Source organism: Protopterus annectens, chromosome 8.part1 (genome assembly GCF_019279795.1).
Source record: "Protopterus annectens isolate FY-2018-M chromosome 8.part1, PAN1.0, whole genome shotgun sequence".
Taxonomy (NCBI): Eukaryota; Metazoa; Chordata; order Ceratodontiformes; family Protopteridae; genus Protopterus; species Protopterus annectens.
Genome location: NC_056742.1, coordinates 72490981 through 72518594, shown reverse-complemented (window position 1 = coordinate 72518594; position 27614 = coordinate 72490981). Strand labels below are relative to the sequence as shown.

General features: G+C 42.5%; 1 protein-coding gene across 3 annotated transcripts in view; it reads left to right on the top strand.

Annotated features, from left to right (window-relative positions):
- Positions 1-27614, top strand: part of DPY19L3 (dpy-19 like C-mannosyltransferase 3) — a 1004768-nt gene that overhangs the window by 95791 nt on the left and 881363 nt on the right. For all 3 annotated transcript variants that reach the window (XM_044081679.1, XM_044081680.1, XR_006366062.1), the window contains exon 3: positions 2950-3074. In XM_044081679.1, the coding sequence (XP_043937614.1) occupies positions 2950-3074 (125 nt within the window). The remainder of the gene's footprint in view (positions 1-2949; positions 3075-27614) is intronic.

Here is a 27614-nt window from a genome sequence, read left to right as displayed (position 1 = left end):
TATTACAGTTGTGTACCTACCATAAATGTAGATGTTCAAGTGTATTCACTGTTGCAGTCCAGGTTACCCACCCACCATCCCCCTTTTTCATTGCTGGGTCCTTTCTGTACTTCTCAGCTCTCTACAACCTATGTGATGTATTTGCTTGTAGATGAAGGAAATGTTATTTTGATACATGCATGTATTTTGACATAATTTTTTCCAGCCTTTCCTATTTGGGGCACCTGACATCTGGGGCAAGAAAAACTGAAGAAAATGGTGTCGGTTGCATCTTTTATACCCCTGGTTCACTGACGTCAGGGAAGAGGCGACAGCAACTGACGCCGGACCAAGACTTTGGAACTTGGGCCGACTGCGGGTAGTCTGCCAGCAGGATAACCCAAGCGTAATGACTGCAACAGTGAATACACTCGAACATCTACATTTATGGCAGGTACACAACTGTACTTTAAGTGACTTTCTTAGCATTACACCATAATCACATGAGCAGAGAGGGATTTTAACCCAGGGCTAGAGAATGAAACTCATTAAGACTCCAGTCTTACTGCTCAGTATTCTGGCACAATTTCACTGTCTGACAGTTTAGTTCAAATGCCTTCCAAGGGTTCTTATGGCTACCTAGTCATATAAAAGCAGGAAATATACTGGCATTGTCTCCTTTGCCGCAGCTAGAAACACAACATCAAGCACTGCTATAATTGCCAGAGATTCAATAACTGTCGGATTCAACACAGTCTTCAGAGAAAAAAGGGATTTTGGAGGCCTACCTGGCTTCTCTTAACTTTGCATTGGTTGAGGGTGCTCAGTAAATAGCTTAAGATCCCTTTGTATGATCCCAGACTGGTGCTAGAATGTGGAGCAATTGCAAAGGACAGATACTGGTCACACGTTCCTCCAGTTAATCTGTCCTTGATATTGCTTTGCAGTCCTCCTGGACTGCTAACTTCACCATGACAGTTGAAGGGTTGAACTCATGGTCGTCACTTGTAGTCAAAAGAGAGATTGCAAGAGCTGCATCCACATTAGCTATCTTGGGGATGCATTCTGGGGTGTTCACCTCCCTTCCCATACGCATTGGCTGGAGTGTGCTTTTGCATGACTTAAACACACACACACACACACACACACACACTCATCCCTCGAGATCCTGGTCCAAACTATGGTCACACTCAGGGGTGAGGACTCCCCAGGTCTTATTTCCAAGGCAGACATACCCTGCTCAGTTTAGGTTGGTGAGTTCTACCAGGCATTTCTACAGCAGCAAAGCTTCCAGGGCTAGACCAGATAATGGGCACTCCCCATGTGTTAATATGGTAGTTACCATCCTCATAGGTGTGGAACATACCCTCGAGGAATCTGGTCTGATACCAGTGCTGGATCTGCATAGGCCTTTCTAGCTTCAGTAATACCACTGGTAAGAGCTGTTACAGGTGCTTGCATCTGCTTGATCTCCAGTGGATAGCAGCCACATTCCCAAGCCCATGCTTGCCACCAAAGCACAGGTCCACCATCGCAGAGCTTGGGTAAAAGGGTAGACTTTTTCCTTTCCCTTTATGATCTGGGAAAGAGAACACAGAAGCCCCAGCTGCTCCCATGTCTGAGATGGGCAAACTAAGTGCATCCTCCCCTTACTTCAACTACCACCTGAGAGAATTCTTCCCTCAGTAAAACTCCCATGTCGATGTTGTCCTAAATGAACTGACTTGTGTCTTCCTTGACTTTAGCCTGAAATGCACGAATGGGTATCTGACACCCATTGTTGAAAATCTCCAAAATCTGATGGAGGACCTCCAAAAAGAGGAAATGGGCATTACCCCCCCCCCCATCTCCTTGGACTTTTTCATGGTGTCTCAATTCTGTAGGAAGAAGATGCTAGTTATAGAATGAGCAAAGCCCAAAGCATTAAGCAGTCCTGCATGTAGCTCCTAATGGCAAAATGCTTCCATAGTCTGATTTAATAGATACCTACCCATAGTATCAGCTGATCTTGCATGGAGTTTCTCTGTAGTGGCAGTTTATTAATCTCCTGCTGCCTGTTGTGTGCCTAGGCAACCTTTGCATTCTCTAGGTCTGGATGTTTTTTTTTTAGTTCATCTTACACTTTGAGCCCAGCTAATAAGTTGGAATAGCATCCTGTTATAGCAGTGTGTGGTACTATGGTATGCACCTGCAGAAGGCATGCTCACTCCAGTATGCAGAAACAAGAAGGAAAGAGTGCTGAGTTGAGGTTAGTAGAAGAGATAATTTCAGCTAACTACTGCAGACAGCATTCTTGCAGCTCATCCAATGTAGTAAGTAGTTCTCTACTACTTTTTAGAAGATCTTGCCCCACATTGGTTTTGTGTTTAGAACTGAGTGGCATATGGGTTGAATGCACTGTTCTAGCTTGGTGTGTGATGTCATGATGTGCTACTGTAGAAGGTATTGCGGTATTTGATGTAAGTGCCTCAAAGCACAGGAACAAGAAATAAAGAAAAGTATTGTTGAAGTTATGATAGCAGAAGAGGAAATCTTAGCAGTTACTCACTGCACAAGGTCTTGTTTTTATTTCTAGGGGATGTTTGGCCTCTCTCTAATACTGTAATTTAGAAGTATTGCAGTTTAGCTTATCCTGAATCAGTCTAGATCTTTCCAGAATTACTCCGTAGCTGTGGTATATTAAAAGCTTTTCACTGGTGACTTGGGTCTTTCCTTTTAATATGCTAGTTGTGCTTTGAGTGCAGGAAGCATTGGGATTTGAAAATGTCAAAGTTTATAATCTGTAATCCATAGCTTTCTATGTTTTATTTGGCAGAAATGACGATTGTTTTCATATTACTTTAAAATATAAGTAGTTTGAAATGTTTCATAAATGAGTGGTTGGTATGTGCATGTTCCTTGATTTTTTTTTTTTTTTTTTTTGTTCCTGAGTTTTTATCAGTGTGATAATGTTTGATCTTTTATCTAAAGGCCACTTCTCATGGAACATACTGTCAAATACATTGGGCGGAAGCCTTGCTGTTTCTTTTGGACTTCTTACTTCAGTGTATGTTGCCACTCTACATGAAAATGATCTTTGGTTTTCCAACATTAAGGTAAGAAATTATCACATTGGTGTTATGCTTATGTTTGGTGTGAGTTTTTGGTCCATTGCCACAAATGTGAGAATCAAGGTTTTGCCTTCTGCATGTGATCAGAATGTGTGAGTTTGCACTAGAATTCAAACATAATTTTCTGTGGATAACTTAGCATTTTGCTGCTTGTAGCCCCTTACGTAATGTAATCAACAACAGATTTCAGAACACCTTTGTTGTAAAGACCCTAAGAACCCTTGAATGATATCTTGAGAACAATAACTTGAAACCTTTTAGTGCGTGCAACAATGTTGTTTGATTTCCTTGGACAGCTTGAGTTTATTACCCCTACATCACTGAAGAGTATCTGTCTTTTAATGCCTTATTAAACTTTTATGTCGGATATTTTTCTGATATATTTGTCAAAAACCCACATTATAATAAAAATATATTGATGCTCTATACCCGCTGTATACTAATTCCATATGTCATGAATTTGAATCCAACTTTTCATGAAACCTTTTTCTTTTGTTTATATGCAAACATGAGCTCCTTATAGATGTGAGGTTCAGTAGAAAATAGTGACAGTTGTTAATCGTACCTCTTGAAAGATGTAGGTCAATGAGCTAATAGTACGTAGAGCAGAAGTTTTTTGTGTGTGTGTGTGTGACCAAATGACAATGACATAGTAACATGTTGTTAGGTTGAATTAAGACCCGAAACATTTCTGTTTTCTTTTTTACCTTTCCTTGTGCAGGATTCGTGTAACATTTTAACAGATGTACTTGCTTAACGTCATTCATCTCCAGTCTGATTTGGTTTGCCTCTCATTAGATAACAGCAATTTCATGCTGGTTTATTACCTAATCTGCTGATCTTCTGACTGCTTCAGAACAAATAACTGATTACAATTTTTGTTTATGAATAATTCATTCACTGGTTTAGTCTGCATTCATGTTAGTGTAGTGCATGCATTTAATTATTTGTTACAGGATAAAATGGTATTTGTATTTGGAAAAAAAAATCAAGGATTTGATGTGTGATATATGGTATATCAGGGCTATAATTTGTCTGAGTACCTCAGTAAGTTGTGATGTTTTTTTGAAGAATTTCAGATATGTAAGATTTTATGCAGTGGGACAGTTGTGTAGAACAGAAAGGAATGGTAAATAGCTCTGTGTCAGAGGACTGGGATAACATATTTGTTAGGTGCTATTTATTAAGGTTGAATATATTGTTTGTTTAGGCCTAGTTCTAAGAAAATGTTATAAGTGCCTAGAAATTTACTACCTGTCAAAATGCTATTGGTTTTCCTTGGTGAGAGGTTTGTTGTTATCTCACATATTGTCACATATTGGGATTTTTCCCTTTTGCTTTCTATTCTAGCTTTATGTTTTAAGTAGTTGTAATTTTGAAGGTTTGAAAGGCTGTTTTGGTAATTTTTCCATATGGACCAATGCCTTTTATCTGTCTTTTAGTGTTTCTAGTAAGCCAGGAATAAGCAATCTAGTATGAGCCTTCTGTTATCTTTTTTGTTCATGAAAATAGTCTATTCTTTGATGATGCTAATAAAATTGCAGAAAGACGAAAGTGCTGAGGTTGGATCCATACATTTATAAATAGGAGTCCAGTCAGCAATGTCAGACTCTGTTGCTGGTGTCAGAATTGTAAAAATGCTCTAGGCATTGTTTTAGTAGATTTATGTGACCATTTAGTTATTATAAGATGGTGATCACCACCTGTGTTTGGTAGCAATAAACTTTTTAATTTGTTTAGGAAATTGGTTGAAATACCCCCAATAGCTGGATACTTGTTTGCTGCATGGCTTGGTCTGGTCCACTCTCTAACCATTTGGGTGCAATTGTTTAGTGCTGCCAGTTTGTGGAGTTGATATTTGTTAAGGCTACTCCTGACAGTGTTCACATGATCAGGGAATGATAGCTTATGGTGCTTTGTGAATATTTGATCTAACGTATCACAAAATTAATGTAAAGGTGAGAGTGGTGGAAATGACCTTATTTGTATTAGGATTTTTGTATGACTACCCAGTAATTGAATTAATAGTAGTTTGAGTTAGTGAAAATTTGCATTGCTTTTTGATATTACTGTGGGAGGTAGTTCTGTTTCTTTCTAAAGTAAGTAGTCAACCACCTTTTTTAATCAGGTCTGTTATCTGTGAATCAAGACATTAAGTTAGTAATTTCAGGAGAAAACCCAAAAGACTCTTGTCAGATTTTTGTCAAATTTACTGCCATTGTTTTGAATGGAGAATTCCAGAACTCAGCTTGTGGTTATTTGTTATTTACACGGTATATATTTACGTTCCCAACTGAGAAGTGTTTTTGAATGTTTTGAGTTGGAATGGTAGAAATGAGTAGGCTAGGATTTACATGGATATTGCCAGCTGGTAGAAGTAAGACTGTGAGGAGTAAGATAAGTTTGATTTGTTTTGCAGCTTTTGTAAAGGATTTATTTTGTATAGTAATTTGAGTAAATGTCCCATCAATCTCACCAGCCTTCTAAAGTTCACGGTCCTTCCCCCATGAGATGTATGTCTGCCCTAGGCATATGCCAGCATGCAGGTATTCCCTTGGCATTTTCAGAACTTTCTTGCAATATTCGTATACGAGACATACATCAGAGTCACAAACATTTTTTGTACTGCCTGTTACAGTCTTTGAAACTCAGGCAGCTAACCACCCTGTTGGGGATTTTTTTCTTCCTTTAAACTTTGTTTATGGTTATGTCTGTGCCCCCCAAAAAAGTATACCCGTGTTAGAGACAAATACCTTACGACTACTACAAAGTTTTTGTGTGTGTGTGTATGTGTGTGTGTGTGGGGGGGGGGGTGTAGGAACACATTATCCTGTAAAAGCTTTAATCCAAAAATCTTTTAGAAGTCACCTTAGCACCTTTAACCGATATCTTGAGAATAAGAGGTTGTTGCTTTTCATAGGTTCATATCTGCCCTAGGGCATTTATAAGCCTAGCCAGAGTGTGTTTGGCTTTCGCCACCCTTTTAGATTAGTTGACTGTGCCTCTGTGTAGTAGGTCACAGAAGATAGCCCTTTTAAGGTTAGTTTACTGTGCCTCTGTCTAGCAGGGACACAGAAGAGATCCCAGGGGTAAACTTACGATCTCCCATCTACTCGTCAATATTTCTCTTGAAGAGGGTCAGTGAGGGGCTCTGCCTAACATGGATTGGGATTTTGTTCCAGAGTGAGGGAAGCCTCTGGGATATGAATCTGTCCCTCCAGCATGTCCTGTTTATTTCTGTGCTGAGGTTAGTCCCTGGAGCGTGTAGCTCTAAGGCTTTGGATTTCCTGAGGTGGAGCATGTCCATTAATTCTGGGTTGGACATGGCTTTATATGTCAGGCACATATCGCCTCTGAGTATGCAGTAAGCAACAGAGTAGAGCTGGAGATGTTCATCGTGCTTCACTGTTGCAGTCATTACACTTGGGTTATCATGCTGGCAGGCTACCCACAGTCTGCCTGAATTCCAAAGTCCTGGTCTAGCGTTTGTTGCTGTCGCCTCTTCCTTGATGTCAGTGCACCAGGGGTATAAAAGATGCAGCCGACACCATTTTCTTCAGTCTTTCTTGGACGCGCGGTTCCCGAAGCAAAAGCAGTTCGCAAGTACCGGTCGGCCGACTCCTGAGATCTTCGAAATTGAATTTTAGATCCAAAGTCCTCAATAAAGCTAAGTACCCCATTGGGGAAACTTTTATCTTGCTCCAGACCGATGTCAGAAAAAGTTAACAATTGTATTTCTTGTGAGAAGCAAATACCTCATAAGGATTTTCAGTCTTACTGTATTCCTTGCCTAGGCCCTTACCACGATGTTGTTAGTTGTCGGTTTTGTGCTAGATTTTACCAACACACGATTAAGCGTCGGTACGATTTTGCTTTTCATTATTTTGGCAGAAGGTTTAATTATATAATGCCGTTGGAACAACCGATGACCGTAATTCATAAAAAACGCAAGGATAAAAACAAGGACAAGCATCCAAGGTCCAAAACCGATGACGAAGCCTCTTCTAGGCCAGTCGCTGGTTCGCTGGTGCTCAATGAGGCACTTTCGCAGCCCCTGACTCGTGCTACCTCAGAGCCACAGGCCGCCTCCGAGTCCCATGTGGAGACAACTAGGCCTCTGGATACTCAAGGTATTGGCCCTTCGGAAATTAATCCCTCAGATGGGTCCGGAGCCGCTGAGCAAGCATCGGCTTCTGAGGGTGTCTTCAGACCTACACAACTTTATATAAAGCCTACTTCAGCATCCAAGACAAAGTCTAAAACAGTTTTAAAGACAAGGAAACAAGTACAGCATTCTCCAGGACAGACTTCTATGCCTAAGAAACAGATGCTCAAAATGGCCGAAGACCTAATTACTTTGATCAGGGGTTCCCATCCCCCTCCTAATGAGGCCTAGGCAAGACAATGAATATGATTCCTCTGATCAGGTTTCCATTTTCTCTGATTCCTCTTCAGAATAGGGATATTCTATTCCTCCCTATGAGGATTCTGATGCTGAAGATTCTATTCCTTCACCTTCTCCTCTTGAGGACTACTCATATGGGGAAACCCTGCATACCATGAGGGAGCATTTCCACTGGGAGAGCCAAGATTATTCCGATTCTAAGAAAAGGCTTAGAGACTTTCTTTTACTTCCTCAGCACAGACCTCTTGCAATTCCCCCTGTTCTAGACATAGTAGATGATGTATTTTCAGAGTCCGGCCTGTCTCCAGACTCTTTACCTCCTGCTCCTGTTAAGCCGGACAGATACTACAGGGTTCCAGACTCCCATAAATTCCTTTATAAAAACCCTGCTGCTGACCCAGAAACTATTTCACAGGGTCCCAAAGGGGTCAAGGCTGCTACTGCTAAAAACCCTGTCCCCTCGGATAGAGATTCTAGGGCTCTGGACAGATGGGGAAAAAAGTGTACACTTCTGCTACCTTGGCTGTAAGGGCTTTAAATTGTCAATTTCATATGCTCAAATATCAGCAATACTTAATGTCTTTGTTAAAACAAAAAATGTTGACAAATTCTGAATGTTCTGAGAACAAAGATTTGCAGAATTTATTGCATGCAGCTGAACAAGTGGGAAAACATACTTTGCAATGTGGCTATGATTCACTGGAGGCCTCGTGCAGGGCCGCTGTTACAGGTTATGTTATTAGAAGGCATGCTTGGTTAAAGGAACAGAATTTGTCTGATCATGTTAAAGCAAAATTATTGGATGCTCCATTACAGCATGATACTTTGTTTGGTGTTAAGGCAGCAGAGGTGTTGAAGAAAATGGAGGATAAAGCTAAATCTATGCAGACAGTTAAGGATTTTTTACAGGTACAGCCACCCAGATTTAGCGGGAACTTGGCCCTCTAAGAATTGGTCCTTTCCAGTGTCAGACACACCACAAAGAGGCAGATTCAGACACCCTAGAGGCAGGCAACAGCCCCAGGGCTCATACAGGCCCAAACAATGCGGTGCTTCTACCTCCAAAAGCGGAGAAGACAAATCACAGCCTTATAGAAAACAGTCCCAATGACTTCCCTCTGCCAATGCCAAGCACTTATTTTTTGGCAGCACCCTTAGGGGGAAAGCTAGCACTTTTTTCACAAAACTGGCACAAGATCGCCCAGGACAAATGCGTCTTAAATATAGTCTCTCAGGGCTACAGGTTCCACTTTCACACCCTTCCACAGGCAAAAGGTATGCCAGACCTGCCACACAATCAATGGGCAGAGGCACAAAAACAAGTTTCATCTCTCATGGACATGGGGGCTCTTCAGCCAGTGCCACAACAAGAGCAGGGACAAGGAATTTACTCAAGACTTTTCTTAGTACCAAGAAAGGACAAAGCCTGGATACCAGTTCTGGACCTGTCTATTCTAAATACTTTTCTGGACGTCCCAAAATTCAAAATGTTGACTCTACAGCAGTTTCTGCCCATGCTGGACAAGAAGGCTTGGCTTGTAACTTTGGACCTCAAAGAGGCATACCTGCATGTCCCAATCAGACAATCTTGCAGAAGATACCTCAGATTCACAGCTGGCTCAATGCACTACCAATTCTCTACACTGCCCTTTGGCTTATCTACTGCGCCCAGGGTCTTCACAAAATGCCTGGCACCAGTAATTGCATTTTGCAGACAAAGAGGAATTCAAATATATCCCTACTTGGACGATTGCCTTATTCAAGCAGAGACCAAAGGTATTCTACTACAGCATCTGGCGTTTGTAAAAAGATTACTAATTTGCCTAGGGGGTACACAGTAAACGAAAATAAATCAAAATTAGTACCCTCTCAAGAGATAATATTCCTGGGTGCAAGCTTAAATACAACTGCCCAGATGGCTTATCTCACGCCAGACAAACCAAGGCAACTGACTTCTTGCTTCGAAAACATGGCAACAAAAAAGACCCAGTTATCTGCAAGAAAAATTCTGCAGGCTCTGGGCTACATGGCATCCTGCATTCTACTAATTCCATATGCAAGACTGCATATGAGGAAACTACAATGGTAGCTAAAAAGTGTTTGGACTCAACATTGCCACAGCCTGGAAACAGTAATTACTCTCATTCCCTGCCTGCAACAGGAGTTTCGATGGTGGGCACAGGCCTGTCACAACAACAAGGGACAGCCATTCACTTTACCTACTGCCAGGCAGACACTAACAACAGATGCATCAGATTATGCCTGGGGGCGCATATGGCAAGAAAATGTATTCAGGGCACATGGCCCACAAGCCAAATGCATCTTCATATCAATCAAAAGGAGATGCTAGCTGTACAAAATGCCCTGACAGCCTTCAAGGACCTACTTCATCCAGGATAACTGCTGATAAAGACGGACAATACTACAGTCATGTGGTACATAAACAAGCAAGGGGGCACACATTCCTATCCCCTCTGCAGACAAGCCATGACTTTGTGGAACACAGCATTGACTTGTCAAGTACACCTGCAAGCACAATTCCTGCCAGGAAAGACAAATACTTTGGCAGACGAACTAAGCAGAAACCTCATGGATCCTCACGAGTGGAAACTAAATCCACAAATCTTCAGCATGATAACAGGGAAATGGGGATGCCCAGACATAGATCTATTCGCCTCCCCTCACAACTGCCAGCTACAGAGATTCTGCAATCGGACGTATCACAAACAAGCATGGAAAGTGGACGCCCTTTCATTCAGCTGGAAAGCCCTTACGGGTATATGCCTTCCCTCCTCTGCCTCTTCTCCCCAAGGTACTCCTAAAGGTCAGACAAGAGAAGCCAAAAATTATACTGATTGCCCCAGACTGGCCACGCCAGCACTGGTGCCCAATCCTAAAGAGCTTGTCTCAAGGCCCGGCCTGGACATTTCCTCTAATTCCGCATTTGCTGACCCAACAGAACAATCAGATCCTACACAGCCAACTCAGAACCCTAAATCTGGCTGTATGGTGGATAATATAACCATTCAGAACACACCTCTCTCTAAAGCAGTTATGGATGTTATTTTGGAGGCCAGAAGGCCCAGCACCAGAAAATCTTATGCAGAAAAATGGAAGAGATTCTGTGCTTGGAATCAGGCGCAGGGAATTGACACGCTTGTACCAAATATTCCTCAGATTTTGCAATACCTAACTGAGATGCTGGACACAGGCCTATCCTTCTCATCAATTAAGATCCATGCCTCTGCCATTTCAGCTCATTACAATATGGACCCACCTATTTTTTCTCATCCACTGCTAAGACAGTATCTTAGAGGGGCCAAAAACATAAGACCCCCAAGGAGAGCTCCAATACCTGCATGGGACCTCAATTTTGTCTTGGAAAAACTCACGCTGCCTCCTTTGAGCCAGCCAATACAGCGGAGATAAAATACTTAGCATGGAAAACAGCTCTTCTCCTAGCAATAACTTCAGCAAGAAGAGTCTCAGAGTTGCAGGCACTAATGGCTGTGGAACCTTTTATTATTTTCCATCAGGACAGGGTTTTTCTAACGACAAACCCGACATTTATGCCTAAGGTAGTGTATGGTTTGGTTAAGAGCCACACTGGACATTTGCCTACCTTTTATCCAAACCCACAGAATAAGGGGGAGAGACTTCTGCATTCTTTGGACATGCACAGACAGCTACGCTTTTACTTGGACAAAACTAAAGCTTTCAGAAAAACTGAGCAACTCTTAGTGGCATATGCTGCAGGTTCGCAAGGAAAAGCTATCTCTAAGCAGACTATTTCAAAATGGATAGGCCACTGCATTCATTTCTGCTATTCACAACATGGCAAATCAGTGCCAAAGGGCATTAGGCCACATTCTACCAGAGCAGCAGCCACTTTAGCAGCCTTCCTCAGAGGAGTACCAACCAACGGCATTTTGGAGGCTGCAACCTGGACTTCAGTGCACACTTTTACAAAGCACTACCATTTACCTCTTCACTCTAAATCCAGAGCTGGCTTTGCCACTGCAGTTCTGCTGGGCCTCATAGCCACTCCAAATTCTATTTAGGCCCAGCCACCCAACCTCAACTTTGGGATTCAACCCAAGTGTAATGACTGCAACAGTGAAACACGATGAACATAGTACAGTTGTGTACCTACCATAAATATAGATGTTCGAGTGCATTCACTGTTGCAGTCCAGGTTACCCTCCCTCCATCCCCCTTTTTTCATTGCTGTGACTTACCTGTACCTCTCTGTTCTATACAACCTATGTGGTGTATTTGCTTGTAGATGAAGGTTATGTGCATGCTTTTTTATGATCATAATATTTTTTGCCTACCCTTTTAGGGGTACCTGACATCTGGGGCAAGAAAAACTGAAGAAAATGGCGTTGGCTGCATCTTTTATACCTCTGGCGCACTGAAGTCAGGGCAGAGGCGACAGCAACCGACGCCGGACCAGGACTTTGGAATTCAGGCCGACTGCGGGTAGCCTGCCAGCAGGATAACCCAAGTGTAATGACTGCAACAGTGAATACACTCGAACATCTACATTTATGGTAGGTACACAACTGTACTTTTCTTTAGCCTAACTGCATAGGGCATCTGTTTGAGTCCCATGATCCTCTTGGTGAGGTACTTTTGGGGTCGTTCCAGTTGCTGCAGGTGTCGGGTAAGGTACATCCCAAATGGGGCATTGTATTCAATTATGGGCCTGACGAGTGATGAGTAGAGGGGCACGATGACCTCTCTTGATCTAGATGTGAACCCTTTCGTGATAAGGTGGGCTATATAGAAGGTCTTTCTAACCACTTTGGCAATGTGATTGTCAAAGGAGAGATTACTATCTACTTGGGTCTCCAAATCCCTAATTACTTCTTCCGTACTTAATGGATTACCACCTATGTGGCAGTTTCTGGGCACTTTGTTTTTCCCAAAGGGGATGACTATGCACTTTTTGGCATTTAGCTTTAGGCCATGGCTCTGGCACCAGTTATCCGTCTCTGTGAGACCCTTTTGGAGGATGCTTGTGTCAGTCGGAGAGTCGATTATGGCACCCAGTTTGCAATCATCTGCGAACTTAGTCAGCCATAGTCTTCCCGTGTTAGCCTGTACCTCAGAGAAATATATACCGAACAAGAGAGGTCCCAGGACTGAGCCTTGTGGGACGCCACTTGTAACTGGTTTAGAGTCTGACATGGCACCTGCAATTCTGACCATGTGGGTTCTATCCCTGAGCCAGTTTGCTACCCATCTTGTGACATAGGGGTTGATATTTAAGCTGGTGAGCTTATTTATGATGCCCGAGTGGGGTATTGTGTCGAAGGCTTTTGCGAGGTCCAGGTAGGCTGTGTGGACTACCTTCCCTTCATCTATGGCCTTGGTGATTGTTTCAAAGAAGTCGACTAGGTTCAAGAGGCAAGATCTGCCCTTAACAAAGCCGAATTGGGTAGGATCCAGTGTCTGGAGGTTCCCAATGTCTTTGTTTATGAGTTCCATGATGATGCACTCCATAGCTTTGCAGACCAGGCTAGTCAGGCTTATAGGGCGATAGTTTCCGGGGTCCGTTGTGGCACCACCTTTGTGGAGCAGGACCACTGTTGCTGTACGCCATTCCTTGGGTACATATCCTGTAGTAAGGCTGAGATTGAACAGTGACTTTATGTGAGGGTTCAGTTCTTCTTGGAGCTCGTGTAAGACGCAGCCTGGGACACCATCAGGTCCCATTGATGCTGTGTTTTTTGCTTTGGAAAGGGCAGCTCTCACCTGTGCATCTGTGATGTCAGGGAGGCTACACTCTCTCGGGATAGACAATTGCTCTTTTGGGGGGAAGGGGGGAAGAAGTTTGCACTGAACCTGTCTGCCAGGATGTTGGCAATGTCTGTGGGTTCAGTATATTTTTTGTCATTTTGCACTAACTCAGAGCATATCTGGGAGTTGCCACCCAGGTTCCTGACATAACTAAAGAAGGTCTTGTGATTATCTTTAGTGTCTTGTGCAATTTTCCTTTTGAAGCTGGCCTTAGATGATTTTATGAGGGATTGTAGTTCCTTGCTAGTACTGATCAGAGATGCCTTCCCTTTTTGGGATTTTGCTCTGTCATGTAGTAGCTTCCTCTATTTATGGCCGGGGTCCACCAGACAAGTCTCCTGCCTTTGGAGGAGTGGGTCTTGTTTTTATTTGGGATAGCACGATCCATACATTCCTGTAGGTGTCCATAGAATGCGTTTGTAAAGGATTCTGCGGTTTGGGACGTATTTTCCACTGGCCTGGGGGCTTTTAAGGATTCCACCTCGGTTTTGAGAAGTGTGAAGTTTGCTTTTGATAAGTTTTTCACCATGGATGTTCATCGTGTTTCACTGTTGCAGTCATGACTGTAGGGTTAGGGTTCTCCCCTGCCGGCAGGCAGTCCTCAGTCGGCCAGAATCCCAAAGTCTGGGTCCGGCGTCGGCTGTTCAGCCATGCTCCCTGACGTCAGAGCGCCAGGAGTACAAAGCTGACAGCCGACGCCATGTTCTCCAGTCTTTCTTGCCATGCGGTGATAGCAGTTCACAAGTGCCGGTCGGCTGACTCCTGACAATTTTTTATAAACGTACTTCTGTCCGAAGACTTTCTTCTCCTACTCAAAGCTAAGTACCCCGTTGGGGGAACTTTTTTCTTGCTCCAGTCCGATGTCAGAAAAAGTTAATAATTGTATTTCATGTGGGAAGCAAATACCTCATAAGGATTTTCATTCTTACTGTATTCCTTGCTTAGGCCCTGACCACGACGTAGCTAGTTGTCGGTTTTGTGCTAGATTCAATCAACGTACGATTAAACGAAGGTACGATTTTGCATTTCATTACTTCGGTAGGCGTTTTAATTATAAAATGTCGTCTGATACGGTTCCGGCTACCGGAGTTTACAAATGACGCAAGGATAAAGACAGGCCTCCGAGGTCCAAATCAAACGATGTTGTACAAGCAGAGCCAGCTTCAGGTTCGGCCGTCGTCAGTGAGGCGCTTTTGCAGCCCCTGTCGTCGGCCATTTCGGAACCGATGGCTGAAATGGACTCCCACGAGGAGCCAACTAGGCCTTTGAATATTTCTATTATTATATTATTATATAGTATTCATAACTATATAAATTTTATATATATTTTTATGTAATAAAACTTATATATCTGTACATATATATTTTAAGAGGTTTTTGCAATTTTTGTATACATATATTCTTTGTACACATAATTAAATATATATAGACTGTATTTTATATTCACTTTTATAAACAGCTATATCAGTTGTGAATATATAAATTTATGCATATATTTCTGTATATATTTATTTATTTTCATTTATCTTTATTTTTGGTTTAGAAAGTATATAACTTTAAATTAATTAGATATGTTAGTCATGTGGTTAAATTTAAGGTATTTAAAGAGGTGCTGCTGATTGTTTTTTATATACACCTGATGAAGCATTCTGTGAAAGCGCTTGTGTGACATTAAAGAGGCATTGTTTTTTACTACTTTCTGAAGACTGAATCATTTACCTGTTCAACTATTTGGATTCTGGAGCCTTACCTCAGCTTACTGTTTTTGGATTCAAGTTTGAATATTTCTGTTGCAGGACCTTCGGACAGTGCTCCTTCGGATGGGTCTGGAGCCGCTGTGCAGGTACCGGCTTCCGAAGGGGTTTTCAGGCCTACTCAGCTTCTAATAAAGGCAAAGCCAAAGACTCCTTCCAAATCAAAGACTACAGCCCAGGCCTCTTCTGATCCAGCACCCAAGTCTCAGAAACCATTACTTAAGATGGCGGAGGACTTACTTACTATGATTAGAGGTTCACATCCCCCTCCAGATAAAAGGCCAAGGCAGGAAGTTTATTATGACTCCTCTGATCAGACTTCTGTTTCTTCAGTTTCTTCTTCTGACCAGGAATATTCTTTCCCTCCTTATGAGGATTCTGATGCTGAGGAATCCTTTCCTTCAGCTTCTCCCTCTGAGGATTTCTCTTTTGGGGAAACTTTGCATGAAATGAGGGAACATTTTCACTGGGAAGGACAGGAGTACTCAGAATCTAAGAAAAGACTAAGGGATTTTCTTCTTCCCCAACATAGACCCCTGGCTATTCCTCCTATTTTGAATATTGTGGATGATACCTTTTCGGAGGCTAACTTAACTCCTGACTCTTTTCTTCCAGCTCCTGTTAAGCCAGACAGATATTATAGGGTTTCTGATTCCCACCCGTTTTTATACAAGAATCCTACTGCTGACCCTGAAACCATTTCTCGGGGTCCTAAGGGGGATAAGGCCGCTTCTGCTAAAAACCCCATTCCCACTGAAAAGGATTCCAGATCTTTAGAAAGATGGGGCAAAAAAGTGTACACTTCTGCTACTTTATCTATTAGGGCTTTAAACTGCCAGTTTCATATGCTGAAATACCAGCAATTTCTCCTGTCTGTTTTAAAACAAAAGCTAACTTCCATTTCCGCCTGTGCAGAGGATAAGGAATTACATGACTTAATGCATGCCACTGAACAAGTTGGAAAGCATGGTTTACACTGTGGATTTGATGCCTTAGAGGCTTCTTGTAGGGCTGCTGCCTCTGGCACAGTCATTAGAAGGCATGCATGGTTAAAGTAACAAAATTTGCCAGATCAAGTAAAGGCTAAATTATTGGATGCTCCTGTTCAGCATAATGTTTTGTTTGGATCTAAAGCTGAAGAGGTGATAAAGAAGATGGAGGACAAGGCAAAATCCATGCAAACAGTTAAAGATTTCTTACAAGTACAGCCACCCAGATTTAGTAGGAATTGGCCTACAAAAAATTGGTCCTTTCCCAATTCAGGCAGGCCTCAGAAGGGTAGATACAGACGCTCCCGAGGAAGGCCTCAAACGCAAGCCTCTTATAGATCAAGACAGTGGACTGCTTCCACCCCTAGGGGAGGAGAGGACAGGTCGCAAGTTCATAGAAAACAGACTCAATGACTCCCTCTGTTGGGCTGCAGGAACTTCTTGCCTGGAAGCCCCTCTCAGAGGAAAACTTTCTCTTTTTCACCTAAATTGGACTCCTATAACCCAAGACAAGTGGGTTCTGGATGTGGTTTCAAGAGGTTACAAATTCCATTTTCATACCCTGCCAAGACCAAGCGGATGGCCAGATCTTCCAAAACATCAATGGTTAGAGGCCTTTTGGAAGCTCTCTTGGCTATGAAAGCCATAGAACTAGTTCCACTTTCAGAGAGGGGACAAGGTTTTTACTCAAGGCTGTTTCTAGTCCCCAGGAAGCAAAATCCATGGAGACCCATTCTGGATCTGTCAGTCTTGAACACTTTCCTCGAGATACCAAAATTCAAGATGCTTACTCTACAGCAGCTACTTCCAATGCTGACCAAAAATGCATGGATGGTAACTTTGGATTTAAAGGAGGCATACTTACACATTCCCATCAGGCAGGAATGCAGAAAATACCTCAGGTTCAAGGCCGGATCGAGGCACTATCAATTCTCTGCACTGCCCTTTGGATTGTCTACTGCACCCAGGGTCTTCACCAAATGCCTGGCTCCAGTAGTAGCTTATTGCAGACTCAAGGGAATTCAAATTTACCCTTATCTGGACGACTGTCTTATTCCGGCAGACAGCAAGGATGTCTTACTCCAGCATCTAGTGTTTGTTCAGAATCTTCTCAAGTTCCTGGGATTCACTGTAAACATAAAGAAGTCAAATTTGACACCCTCACAACAGATAATTTTTCTGGGCGCTTCTCTAAACACAACAACCCAGATGGCATTTCTGACATATGAAAAACAATTACAGCTGGCTTCAACTTTCAAAACCTTGGCAACATTAACTCCGCTATCTGCAAGGAGATTCCTGCAGGCTTTGGGTTACATGGCCTCCTGCATCCTTCTCGTACCATATGCAAGACTACATATGAGGAAAATACAGTGGTACCTAAAAAGTGTATGGTCTCAGCATTGCCACAGTTTAGACATACAGATCTCCGTCCTGCCTTTTCTCCAAAAGGAATTCCTTTGGTGGTCCAAGACATGTACTCTAAACAAAGGAAAGCCCTTCTGTCTGCCTCCTGCCACTCAGATACTGACCATGGACGCCTCAGATTATGCATGGGGAGCCCATTTTCAGGGCAACTGTCTGCAGGGCCTTTGGACAAAGGATCAGAAGCACTGGCATATCAATTTAAAGGAAATGTTAGCCGTTCAGAAAGCTCTATTGGCCTTCAGGAATCTTCTACAACCAGGACAACTACTGATACGGACAGACATGCCACAGTTATGTGGTACATAAACAAGCAAGGGGGATCTCATTCCTATCCCCTTTGCAGACTAGCCATGAATCTTTGGAACACAGCTCTAGCTTGCAAACTGGACCTTCAAGCTCAGTTTCTACCAGGGAAGCAAAACTTCTTGGCAGACAGTCTGAGCAGAAACCTATCGGACCCACACGAATGGATGCTGGACACCGAAATATTCAAGATGATTACAGCAGTCTGGGGATGTCCTCACATAGACCTCTTTGCATCTCACCTCAATCATCAACTACAGATCTTTTGCACCAGAACATTCCACGAACTAGCTTGGAAAGTGGATGCTCTATCATTGTTGGAGAAACCTCTCTGGGTATGCCTTTCTGCCTCTTCCTCTTCTTCCACGGGTATTATTAAAGATCAAACAGGACAAGCCCAAGATGATAATCTTGCTGGCCCCAAATTGGCCTCGACAGTTTTGGTACCAAACACTGAAAAACCTTTGTCTGGAGCCTCCTTGGGTTTTACCACAGACTCCGAACCTTCTGTCCCAACACCAGGGTCAGGTTCTGCACTCCCATGTCAAAACTCTCAGCCTGGCGGCCTGGTTAATCCAGGGTCTTTGATTCATTCTCTCCTACCCAAGCAGGTTATGGATGTCATTTTAGAAGCCAGACGTCCTAACACTAGAAAATCTTATGCAGGAAAATGGAAAAGATTTTGTTCCTGGATGCAGGATCAGGATTATGATCCTCTTATTCCTAACATTCCTCTGATTTTACTTTACCTTACAGACGTCTTACATAAGGGTCTCTCTTTCTCTTCAATAAAGATACATGCCTCTGCTATTTCTGCTCATTATAATACAGACCCTCCAATCTTTTCCCACCAGTTCATGAGACAGTTTCTCAGAGGAGCTAAGAACTTAAGGCCCCCTAGATCTCCTCCCATTCCTGCTTGGGATCTCAACTATGTTTTGGAAAAACTCACCTTACCTCCTTTTGAGCCTGCTGCCACAGCTGACATCAAGTTTTTTATCTTTGAAGACAGCTATCCTGTTGACTCTGACCTCTGCCAGGAGAGTCTCGGAATTGCAAGCTCTCATGGCTGTGGAACCTTATATTATTTTTCATCAAGACAGGGTGTCTTTAAGGACTAATCCTACTTTTATGCCTAAGGTGATTTCCAAAGTGGCTTTAAATCAAACTATTCACTTGCCAACTTTTTTCCCCACTCCTCAAAATAAGGGGGAAAGGATCTTGCATTCCTTGGACGTACACAGACGACTACGTTTTTACCTGGACAGAACCAAGGACATCAGGAAATCAGAGCAATTGTTTGTTTCTTATGCTTCAAGTTCCCATGGTAAAGCTATTTCAAAACAGACCATTTCCAAATGGATTGCTCATGGAATCAGATTTTGCTATTCACACCATGGAAAGCAAATCCCAGGGAGTATAAGGACTCACTCTACCAGAGCTGCTGCCACTCCAGCTGCCTTCCTCAGGGGAGTTCCTACCAAAGACATTTTGGAAGCTGCAACTTGGAGTTCAGTGCATACTTTTTCCAAGCACTACAATCTACCTCTTTACTCTAAGTCTAGGGCAGGCTTTGCTTCTGCTATCTTGCAGGGCCTTTTAGCCGCCCCCTCTTCTTTATGACCACCTCCCTTTTATTTTGCTTTGGGATTCAACCCTGCAGTCATGACTGCAATAGTGAAACACGATGAACATAATACAGTTGTGTACACCTACCATAAATGTAGATGTTCGAGTGTCTTCACTGTTGCAGTCTGGGTTTCCCTCCCTCCTGTCCCCTCTTATTTTTTCTTTCGTGTGGTTCCCTTCTTCACCCTTCTTTTGAGGTATATTTGCAAAGGGTATGGGATCTTTCTCATTTTGGAGCACCTGACATCTGGGGCAAGAAAAACTGGAGAACATGGCGTTGGCTGTCAGCTTTGTACTCCTGGCACTCTGACGTCAGGGAGCATGGCTGAACAGCCGACGCCGGACCCAGACTTTGGGATTCTGGCCGACCGAGGACTGCCTGCCGGCAGGGGAGAACCCTACAGTCATGACCGCAACAGTGAAGACACTCGAACAGCTACATTTATGGTAAGTGTACATAACTGTACTTTTCCTTGGCTGGGGGTGGGGACGGGATACGGATGTCCAGTGAGATTAATTTATGGTCAGATCTTACCAATGAGGGGTATACCTCTGGTATGGAACATAGAGTCCCCATGTTGGTGATGATCAGGTCCAATATGTTTTTCCCCTCTTGTGGGAGTGGTGACCAGTTGTTCCATAGCATTTGAGTTTATAAATTCTGGGAACCGTTGGGCGAGGGTGTTTGGGCTTGAGTAGTTCTCCCAGTCTATGTTTGGGTAGTTGAAGTCGCCCAATATAATGGTGTTTGGAGAGACCTTTATATTCTCCAGTGTTTTCAGGAAGGCCGAGTGGGGTTCCTGAGTTTGGGAGGGTGGCCTGTAGCAGGCTACAAACTGAAAGGCAGTTTTCCCCACTGTTAGTTGCACATGGATGGTCTCCGATGCTTCGTGCAGCACCACTAACCTGGAGGTGTGGGTATCTTTGATGAATACGAAAAGCATGGTATGAGGTATAACCTGGTAGTGCTGGGGTGCTCTCGGCAGCCTTGAACCAGGTTTCTCTTACTGCACAGATATCGATATTCTCCATACTGAGGAGAGCCTCGAGTGCGTGCATCTTGAGGTTTAAACTTCTGTCTTTGAGCAGCATTACCCTTAGTTTCTTTTTCCTTGTGTTGTCTATGGAGGTGGGTTTGTCTTTTGAGCCTTGCCTAAAAAAGGCTCTATGGGGGTGGCAAGAGCCTTAGCCAGTATTCGAAAGCCCAGGGTTGACAGATGCAAGCTGTCCCTAGCGAAGCAACGTGGCTTGTCGAGCATGTCATCCCAGGCTGACAGACACTGGATCCCCTTTGAATGACACCAATACTTTAACCAATTGTTAAAATTGATCATTTTGTCTTTATACTGTGGCATCATTCTTGGTGAGGGTAAGATGCTACTCAAGGTCAGGGTCATACCGGCCTGGGCTACATGATCAGAGAGCTCCTCTGTCTCTTCATGTAGTCCAGGGAGGTACGTCTGAGGTCATTCACACCAGCATGGACAATGATGGAGTCATATTTGTACCTGCTTTGGAGTGACTTGAGTGCTTGTGTTATGTGGCGGATCCTGGCACTCGACAGGCAGCTTACAATCACCTTCTCCTTGTTCAGTCTGGTGAGTGGGACGTCAGTGTGTCTGACAATAGGGTCACCTATTACAAGTGTATTAGGTGTGTTGTTTAGCCTTAAGGGCTGCAGCTGTGTGGCACACTGACTTTGTGAACTATGTGATACGTTGGTATTGTTGTGGGGTAGTGGTTGCTTGGATGTCTGCTTTGGAGGTCTCTGCTGCTTGGGCAGATTTTTATTTAGAGCCTCAGAGTATGTTTTTGTGTGTTTGTGTTTGGTTCGCTGATGCGATAGGTCTATGTGAGACTGGATTTGTGGTGTGTGTGGTTACCTTCTCCTTCTGACTGACTGTGCCAGTACTGGGTTGAGAGAGCTCAGCCTCCAGTTTGGCTATATAGTTGCATCTCTCACATATATTTGAGCTTGTTGGGAGGAGGAGAGGGTGGTCTGTGTACATAAGGCAGTTGCAACATTGCCTCAAGATTCCCAGATTCACCAGCTGGACTGGAGAGTAAACCTGAAACTGACTTTTGGACATGCCAGAATAGTATAAGGAACTACTTTTTGATTGATCAGAAAGGACCAATAGGGAGCCAAGTACTTAAAGGGAGTATAAGAGGGTGTAGTGCTTTAGTTTATTAGTGTTTACTTATAAGATTAATTATACGAGCAAGTGCAGGGCTTTAGAATGAAAATAGAGTGATTACTTTGAGATTTAGAACAGTTCCAAGGGAAAAAGTGAAGAGCAGACTTTGTGGAGCCGGGAATAGTTTAAACCTGTTTAAGCGGCGCTGCACTATGCGCAAAATCGCGCAAAACCACGCATGTGTGTGTTTTAAAGCAGGGAAACTGAAAGAGATAGGAATTGACCCAAAATGGCCAATAAGCTACTAGTTTCAGGGCTGAGACCACTCCTCCAGGGACAGATAGGCTGCTCAAAGCTCCCCACTCTCACTGGTGAACAGAGAAGCTTCCTCCTAACCAAGTAAGGATATGGGCAACATAGGAAACTATACCACAGTCCGGAATTCAGCAAAGTCTGAAATCTGGACTAATCTAGTTCAGCAAAGCGGGAAAAGAGAATTTTTTTTTTCAGGAAACAGCAGAAAAGCACACAGAAAACACTGTCAGTGCTATAAACAGGCTAGCGCAGGGAAACTGAAAGAGATAGGAATTGACCCAAAACGGCCAATAAGCTACTAGTTTCAGGGCTGAGACCACTCCTCCAGGGACAGATAGGCTGCTCAAAGCTCCCCACTCTCACTGGTGAACAGAGAAGCTTCCTCCTAACCAAGTAAGGATATGGGCAACATAGGAAACTATACCACAGTCCGGAATTCAGCAAAGTCTGAAATCTGGACTAATCTAGTTCAGCAAGGCGGGAAAAGAGAATTTTTTTTTTCAGGAAACAGCAGAAAAGCACACAGAAAACACTGTCAGTGCTATAAACAGGCTAGCGCACGTTAGTGTGTAGCCTACAACAGTTATACAATACAAAAACGACTTAAAATGATATAAAACAAGTGCAAAAACTGTAAAAAGCAGAAAAGGCAAATGCAATTTAAACTTTTTAAAGCACTGATCAGTTAGAAGCTCGCTTTTTAGGCAGGAAAAGGCAGTCGGAGCAAAAAACAGAGAAAAAATACTTAAATCTGGAAAAGTCTCTCTTGGGTCTCTCTGTTGCCTGTATCACTCTGCAGAACACCACAAGGAGCTGTGCAGAGTGACATTCGTAGATGTGTCCTCCACTTTTTCTTCACCTTTGGAATTTGATCCTCCAGCTAAAGAGAAGCAATAGAAAAAGGCATCAAAAGAAGTGGGTGATTTAGATTGGACTTCTGCTTACTCTTCTAGGTTGGAGACAGCAGAGTCCAATGAGACACTTTCTCAGCACCAAGACTTTATCCTGGCATCTCCAAGATCTATTAACGTTTGTTCCTTTAGAAGTCATTATGACCAGGAATAAAGGCATGTGTATTACTATCAGCTGTCCTTCTGCCTCTTCTCCTTTCAACCATCCAAAAAAAGAGTTTACTTGAACTCCGAGTCATTGTATCAAGATGGTGAAGGGGTATTGATCAGGCTCTCGTCAGAGAAGAGACTAAACGTTGTGGAACAAAAGTCAGACCCTTAGCATTAAAAATGCAGGGGAATGTCCCATATAAAAGATAGTGGAAGACAAAACATTTACTCCTTCCCTTTCTTTGAGAAACCTGTGCTCACATCTCTCAAGATGACTGGTTTGCTTCAGCACAAGGATTGTTAAAGGCTATTCAAGTCCAACAGCCAGGACAAACTACTCCACCTTCTCTCCTTACCAGAAGAAGAGTTCTTCTCTGTAAGCCTTGAATTATGCCTCTCATGTCCGTTCTCCTTTGGACTCGAGTAAGATATGGAAGATGCTCTTTCCTTTGACACTCCACATGAGCAGATTTCTTTAGCAAGGCAATTTCCAAGGTGAAAGTTTTTTTTTTTTTTTCAAATAAATATTTGACACTGAAAATCTGTTTCATATGGATGTTTCTAAATATGTGGCTACTCCCCCAGTGTTTGGAGCCTTATAAGGTGTCTGCCTAGCAGATTGCCTTATCCCATATTCTCAACCTCCAGCTTCTAGAAGGCCAGATAGATTTTATAGGCATGTGATTCACATAAATATCTTTATAAAAGTCCAGTTGTTCACCCTTCTATCATGTCTGTGGATTTGGAGAAGGGAGCTGAATTAGTCCTTGCTCCTAATTCTCTTCCAAATTGTAAAAGAAAGCCGAGCTCTTGGTAAGGTTGACAATATGTCTATACCTTTGCAACCCTTTCATTTAGGGCTACAAACTGTCAAACACATATGATTAAATTTCTTTTGGATGTGTTAGATAATATGGGATAAGAAGATTTCCAAGCTTCCTACATTAGTAATACTATCAACTTTTTAAGATTTACAATGGAACAAACTATGAAAAACTTATTTAGATGTGCAAATAACCAAAGAAATTTGTAACAAATGTGTTCAGAAAGCTTACATACATGAATAGACTCCATTATAATAGCTGTTACTCACACCATCAAAAGAAAGCATTAGTCAAAGGACAGTTGGTCAAACCTTGCCAAATGGTTTCCAGTTCTGAACTTTTTCAGAATAAATGTAATAAATTGTGGTCCATGTTCATAAGACACGGGTGTCCAGTTGAATTTCTTTCTAGTATTTTTGAAGAGATTTATCATAAGAAGGCTGAAGTTCTTTTTGTTTTCCATTGTTAGGGTGGACTCTGGTGGCCATACAACAGATTGGTACTTAAGATTTAATAACAGCCTTATACTAATCTATAATGGAGTCATTGATAGGGTGTCCGATATTGTTAAATGAAACTGGAAAGTTTTTAATGTGGGATGGGTGAATATGGAAGCAATAGGCAGCTATCCACGCATCTTCTGGAAAGATTGATGTATCTAGAATTTTATATAGAACGATTAGGAAATGTACCTGATGGTTATAATATTTATAGTACTAATAAATTTGATTCATATAAATGTACATGCTGCTCATTTATTCATGAGGGGAGACTGTAAATATCAAAAACTTTGGTTTAATCAATTCAAATTGCTGCTCTAAGGGTGTGATATATGGTGCTATATGTCAAATATGCTCAATGTACTATATAAGTAAAACTGAAAGAACATTTAAGGAGCGCATATATGAACATCGGTGTGTACTAGGCTAATGGCCCTGGAGCCTTTACAACCCTAGACATAGGATTACCCTGGCATCATGCCACCCAACCTTAGTTCCCAGTGCCTCTTGTCGTTTAGAGCCACTGGAGTTATCCCCACAGTGAATTTTCTATTTCCCATCCACTCATCAAGATTTCTCTTGAAGAGGGTCAGCGAGGTGCTTTGCTTGACATGTATGGGAAGTCTATTCCATAGCATGGGCAGTCTCTGGGTTATGAACCTGCCCTCCAGTACGTTCTGTTGATTGTGGTAATGAGGTTGAGGTCCCTGGAGCGTGTGGTGCGGAGTGATTGGGATTTCTTTAATTGTAGCATTTCTAACAGAGCTGGATCAGACATGGCTTTGTAAGTCAAGCAGAGATCGGCTCTAAGAAGGCGATAAGAGACAGCATAGTTGTAGTTTTTGAGTCTGTCCATATAGGACAAGTGTTTAAGGCCTAGGATCCTCTTTGTGAGGTACTTTTGTGGCATCTCCAGTTGTTGCAGGTGTCTAGATAGGTACATGCCAAATGGGGCACTGTACTAGATGATTGGCCTAATGAGGGAAGAGTAGAGGGAGACAGTGACCTCTTTCTTCTAGGATGCAAAACCCTTATTAATGAGATGTGCCACATAGAAGGACTTTCTGACCACAGTGGCAGTGTGGTGATCAAAAGAGAGGTTGCTGTCAACCTGTGTTCCCAAATCTCTTGTAACGCCTTCTGTGTTCAGTGGACTACCATCAATGTGGCAGTTCATGGGAACCGGGTTTTTCCCAAAGGGGATGACGACACATTTTTTGGCATTGAGCTTAAGGCCATGGTTCTGACACCAGTCGTTGGTCTCAGTGAGGCCATTCTGTAGGATATCAACATCACTTGGGGAGTTAATAATAGCTCCCAACTTGCAATCATCTGCGAACTTTGTCAGCCAGAGTCCCTTCGTGTTGGCCTGGACTTCAGAGAAGTAGATACTAAACAGGAGATGATCCAGGACCAAACCCTGTGGGACTCCACTCGTGACTAGTCGGCAGTCTGACTTGGAGTCAGTTACTTTCACACTGTGGGTTCTCTCTGTGAGCCAGTTTGCAACCAACCTAGTGATGGAGGTTGATGCCTAGCTTAGTGAATTTTTCTATGATTCCTGAGTGGGTAATGGTATCAAAGGCCTTGGCCAGATCAAGGTAGTCTGTACAAACCACCTTGACTTCATCCACAGCTCTGGTGACTGACTCAAAGAAGTTGACCAACTTGAGCAGGCATGATCTATAAAAACGCAAAATCAAACTAATACCTTGTGGAAACACACACAAACCAGTTAAGGACATAGTTGTAATTTTTTAGTCTTGATATTCTAAAACAGGATAGTAGGAGTGGGCCACGGAAAATTATATATGAAGTTAAGGAACTGTACTTGCAAATCAAACTACATGCTGCTGGTCCAATCTGACTAAATGACATGGTCTTGATCTTGCCTGTGTTAAAGTTGAAATTTATCAATAGTTGATTTAAGGAATAGTTTGCAATTTTGTCTTTTTTAATATATGTACTTATTACTCTATATAATATCTGTGAGTGCAGCTTAGCAAGATTTACTCGTATTTCTTTATGAATGCGTTTATTTGAGTGGGTTTGCCTTATAGGTGTATATAAGGAAATTACGTTGGCTTACTTTTTATCTCTGAAGTCCTGATCAGTTGTAAGGGACAAAAATGTCGAGATTAAGTCAGTAAACTGTTTGTTTGTATTTTGTTGCTGGTCTTTATCCATTTTTAAGCAGCAGGAAGCATTAATTGCCTTGGCTTTCTGCTAACAGTCGGCTCCATATTTGAGCAGTATCATGACTCTAAGGTTTTCGTTCTCTTGTTTTTTTTTGTTCTCCTTTGATTCCTGGTTTAATGTACTACAAGGGTATTGTTTGCTGGGCTGCTGACACTTTTTGCCTACATGGCACTTCATTGGGTGGATGCACCCTTGCTTACTAGTAAAAATGTTCTCAAATTCCTGTAGTGCTATCTGAATTTCCAGACCCTGGCGGTCTCTTTTTTTCCCTTCTTACCCTCATCGTTTGGCTCTAGGCTTACTCCTCACATCCCATACCCAGCAGTAATACAGATTATCAATACTTTGTTTTTGTATGCTGTTATTGTCATCAAAACCATATGGTGCACAATGTTGACAGTGTACAAATCACCCTTCTTACTAATTTTACTGCCTGAATAATTGTATCACATCCACCTACAATTCTGTTAATTTCTGCTACATATTAACCTGACTTATACTTCCCCGTATGTTTACACTTACATTACCACTGCTGCACTGATATTGATGAAAGTTTATTATTTCTTTGGTTGTATTTTTGCAGTGTTGAGTTTGAAAATAGTGCAGCTGTTGCAATTCTCTATTTTGGTTAATGTTTAAATTAAAACAACGACGTTTGTAAATTAAGTGCTGCAGACAACATCAAGCAGACTGTGCTACTAAGATGTAGGTTCATTTTGAAAACTAAAACCTGGTAAAGTCTTGTGACTCATCAGAGTTCCTTGCTGTCACCACCAATGTTTTCAAATGCCAGAAAGTATTGGACAAATGAGTCAGTAGGTCTGTGCTTAATGGGAACAGTATTCAGAGGCTTCAGAGTCTTCTCATGGAAGATTTGGTGAGTTTCCTCCTTATTCTTGATTCTGATGTGGATGATCTCACTCCTACAGCTTCTCCTGAGGATTGAGGATTTTTTTCAGAGACTCTGTGAGAGATGAGAGAACAGAAGGCCAAGAAGACTCCTGATTGATTAGGAAGGCTAGGAAAATTTTATTTTTTTTTTACCCAGCCCCCCAGCATAGTACTCTGCTCTGTGTGTGAAGTGTGTTGAAGTTGGGCAGAGGCTTCCCTATTGAGTGTAAAGAGTTGCTAGATTTAGTTCATGTGTCTGGAAGTAGCAGTAGCATTCTTGCAAT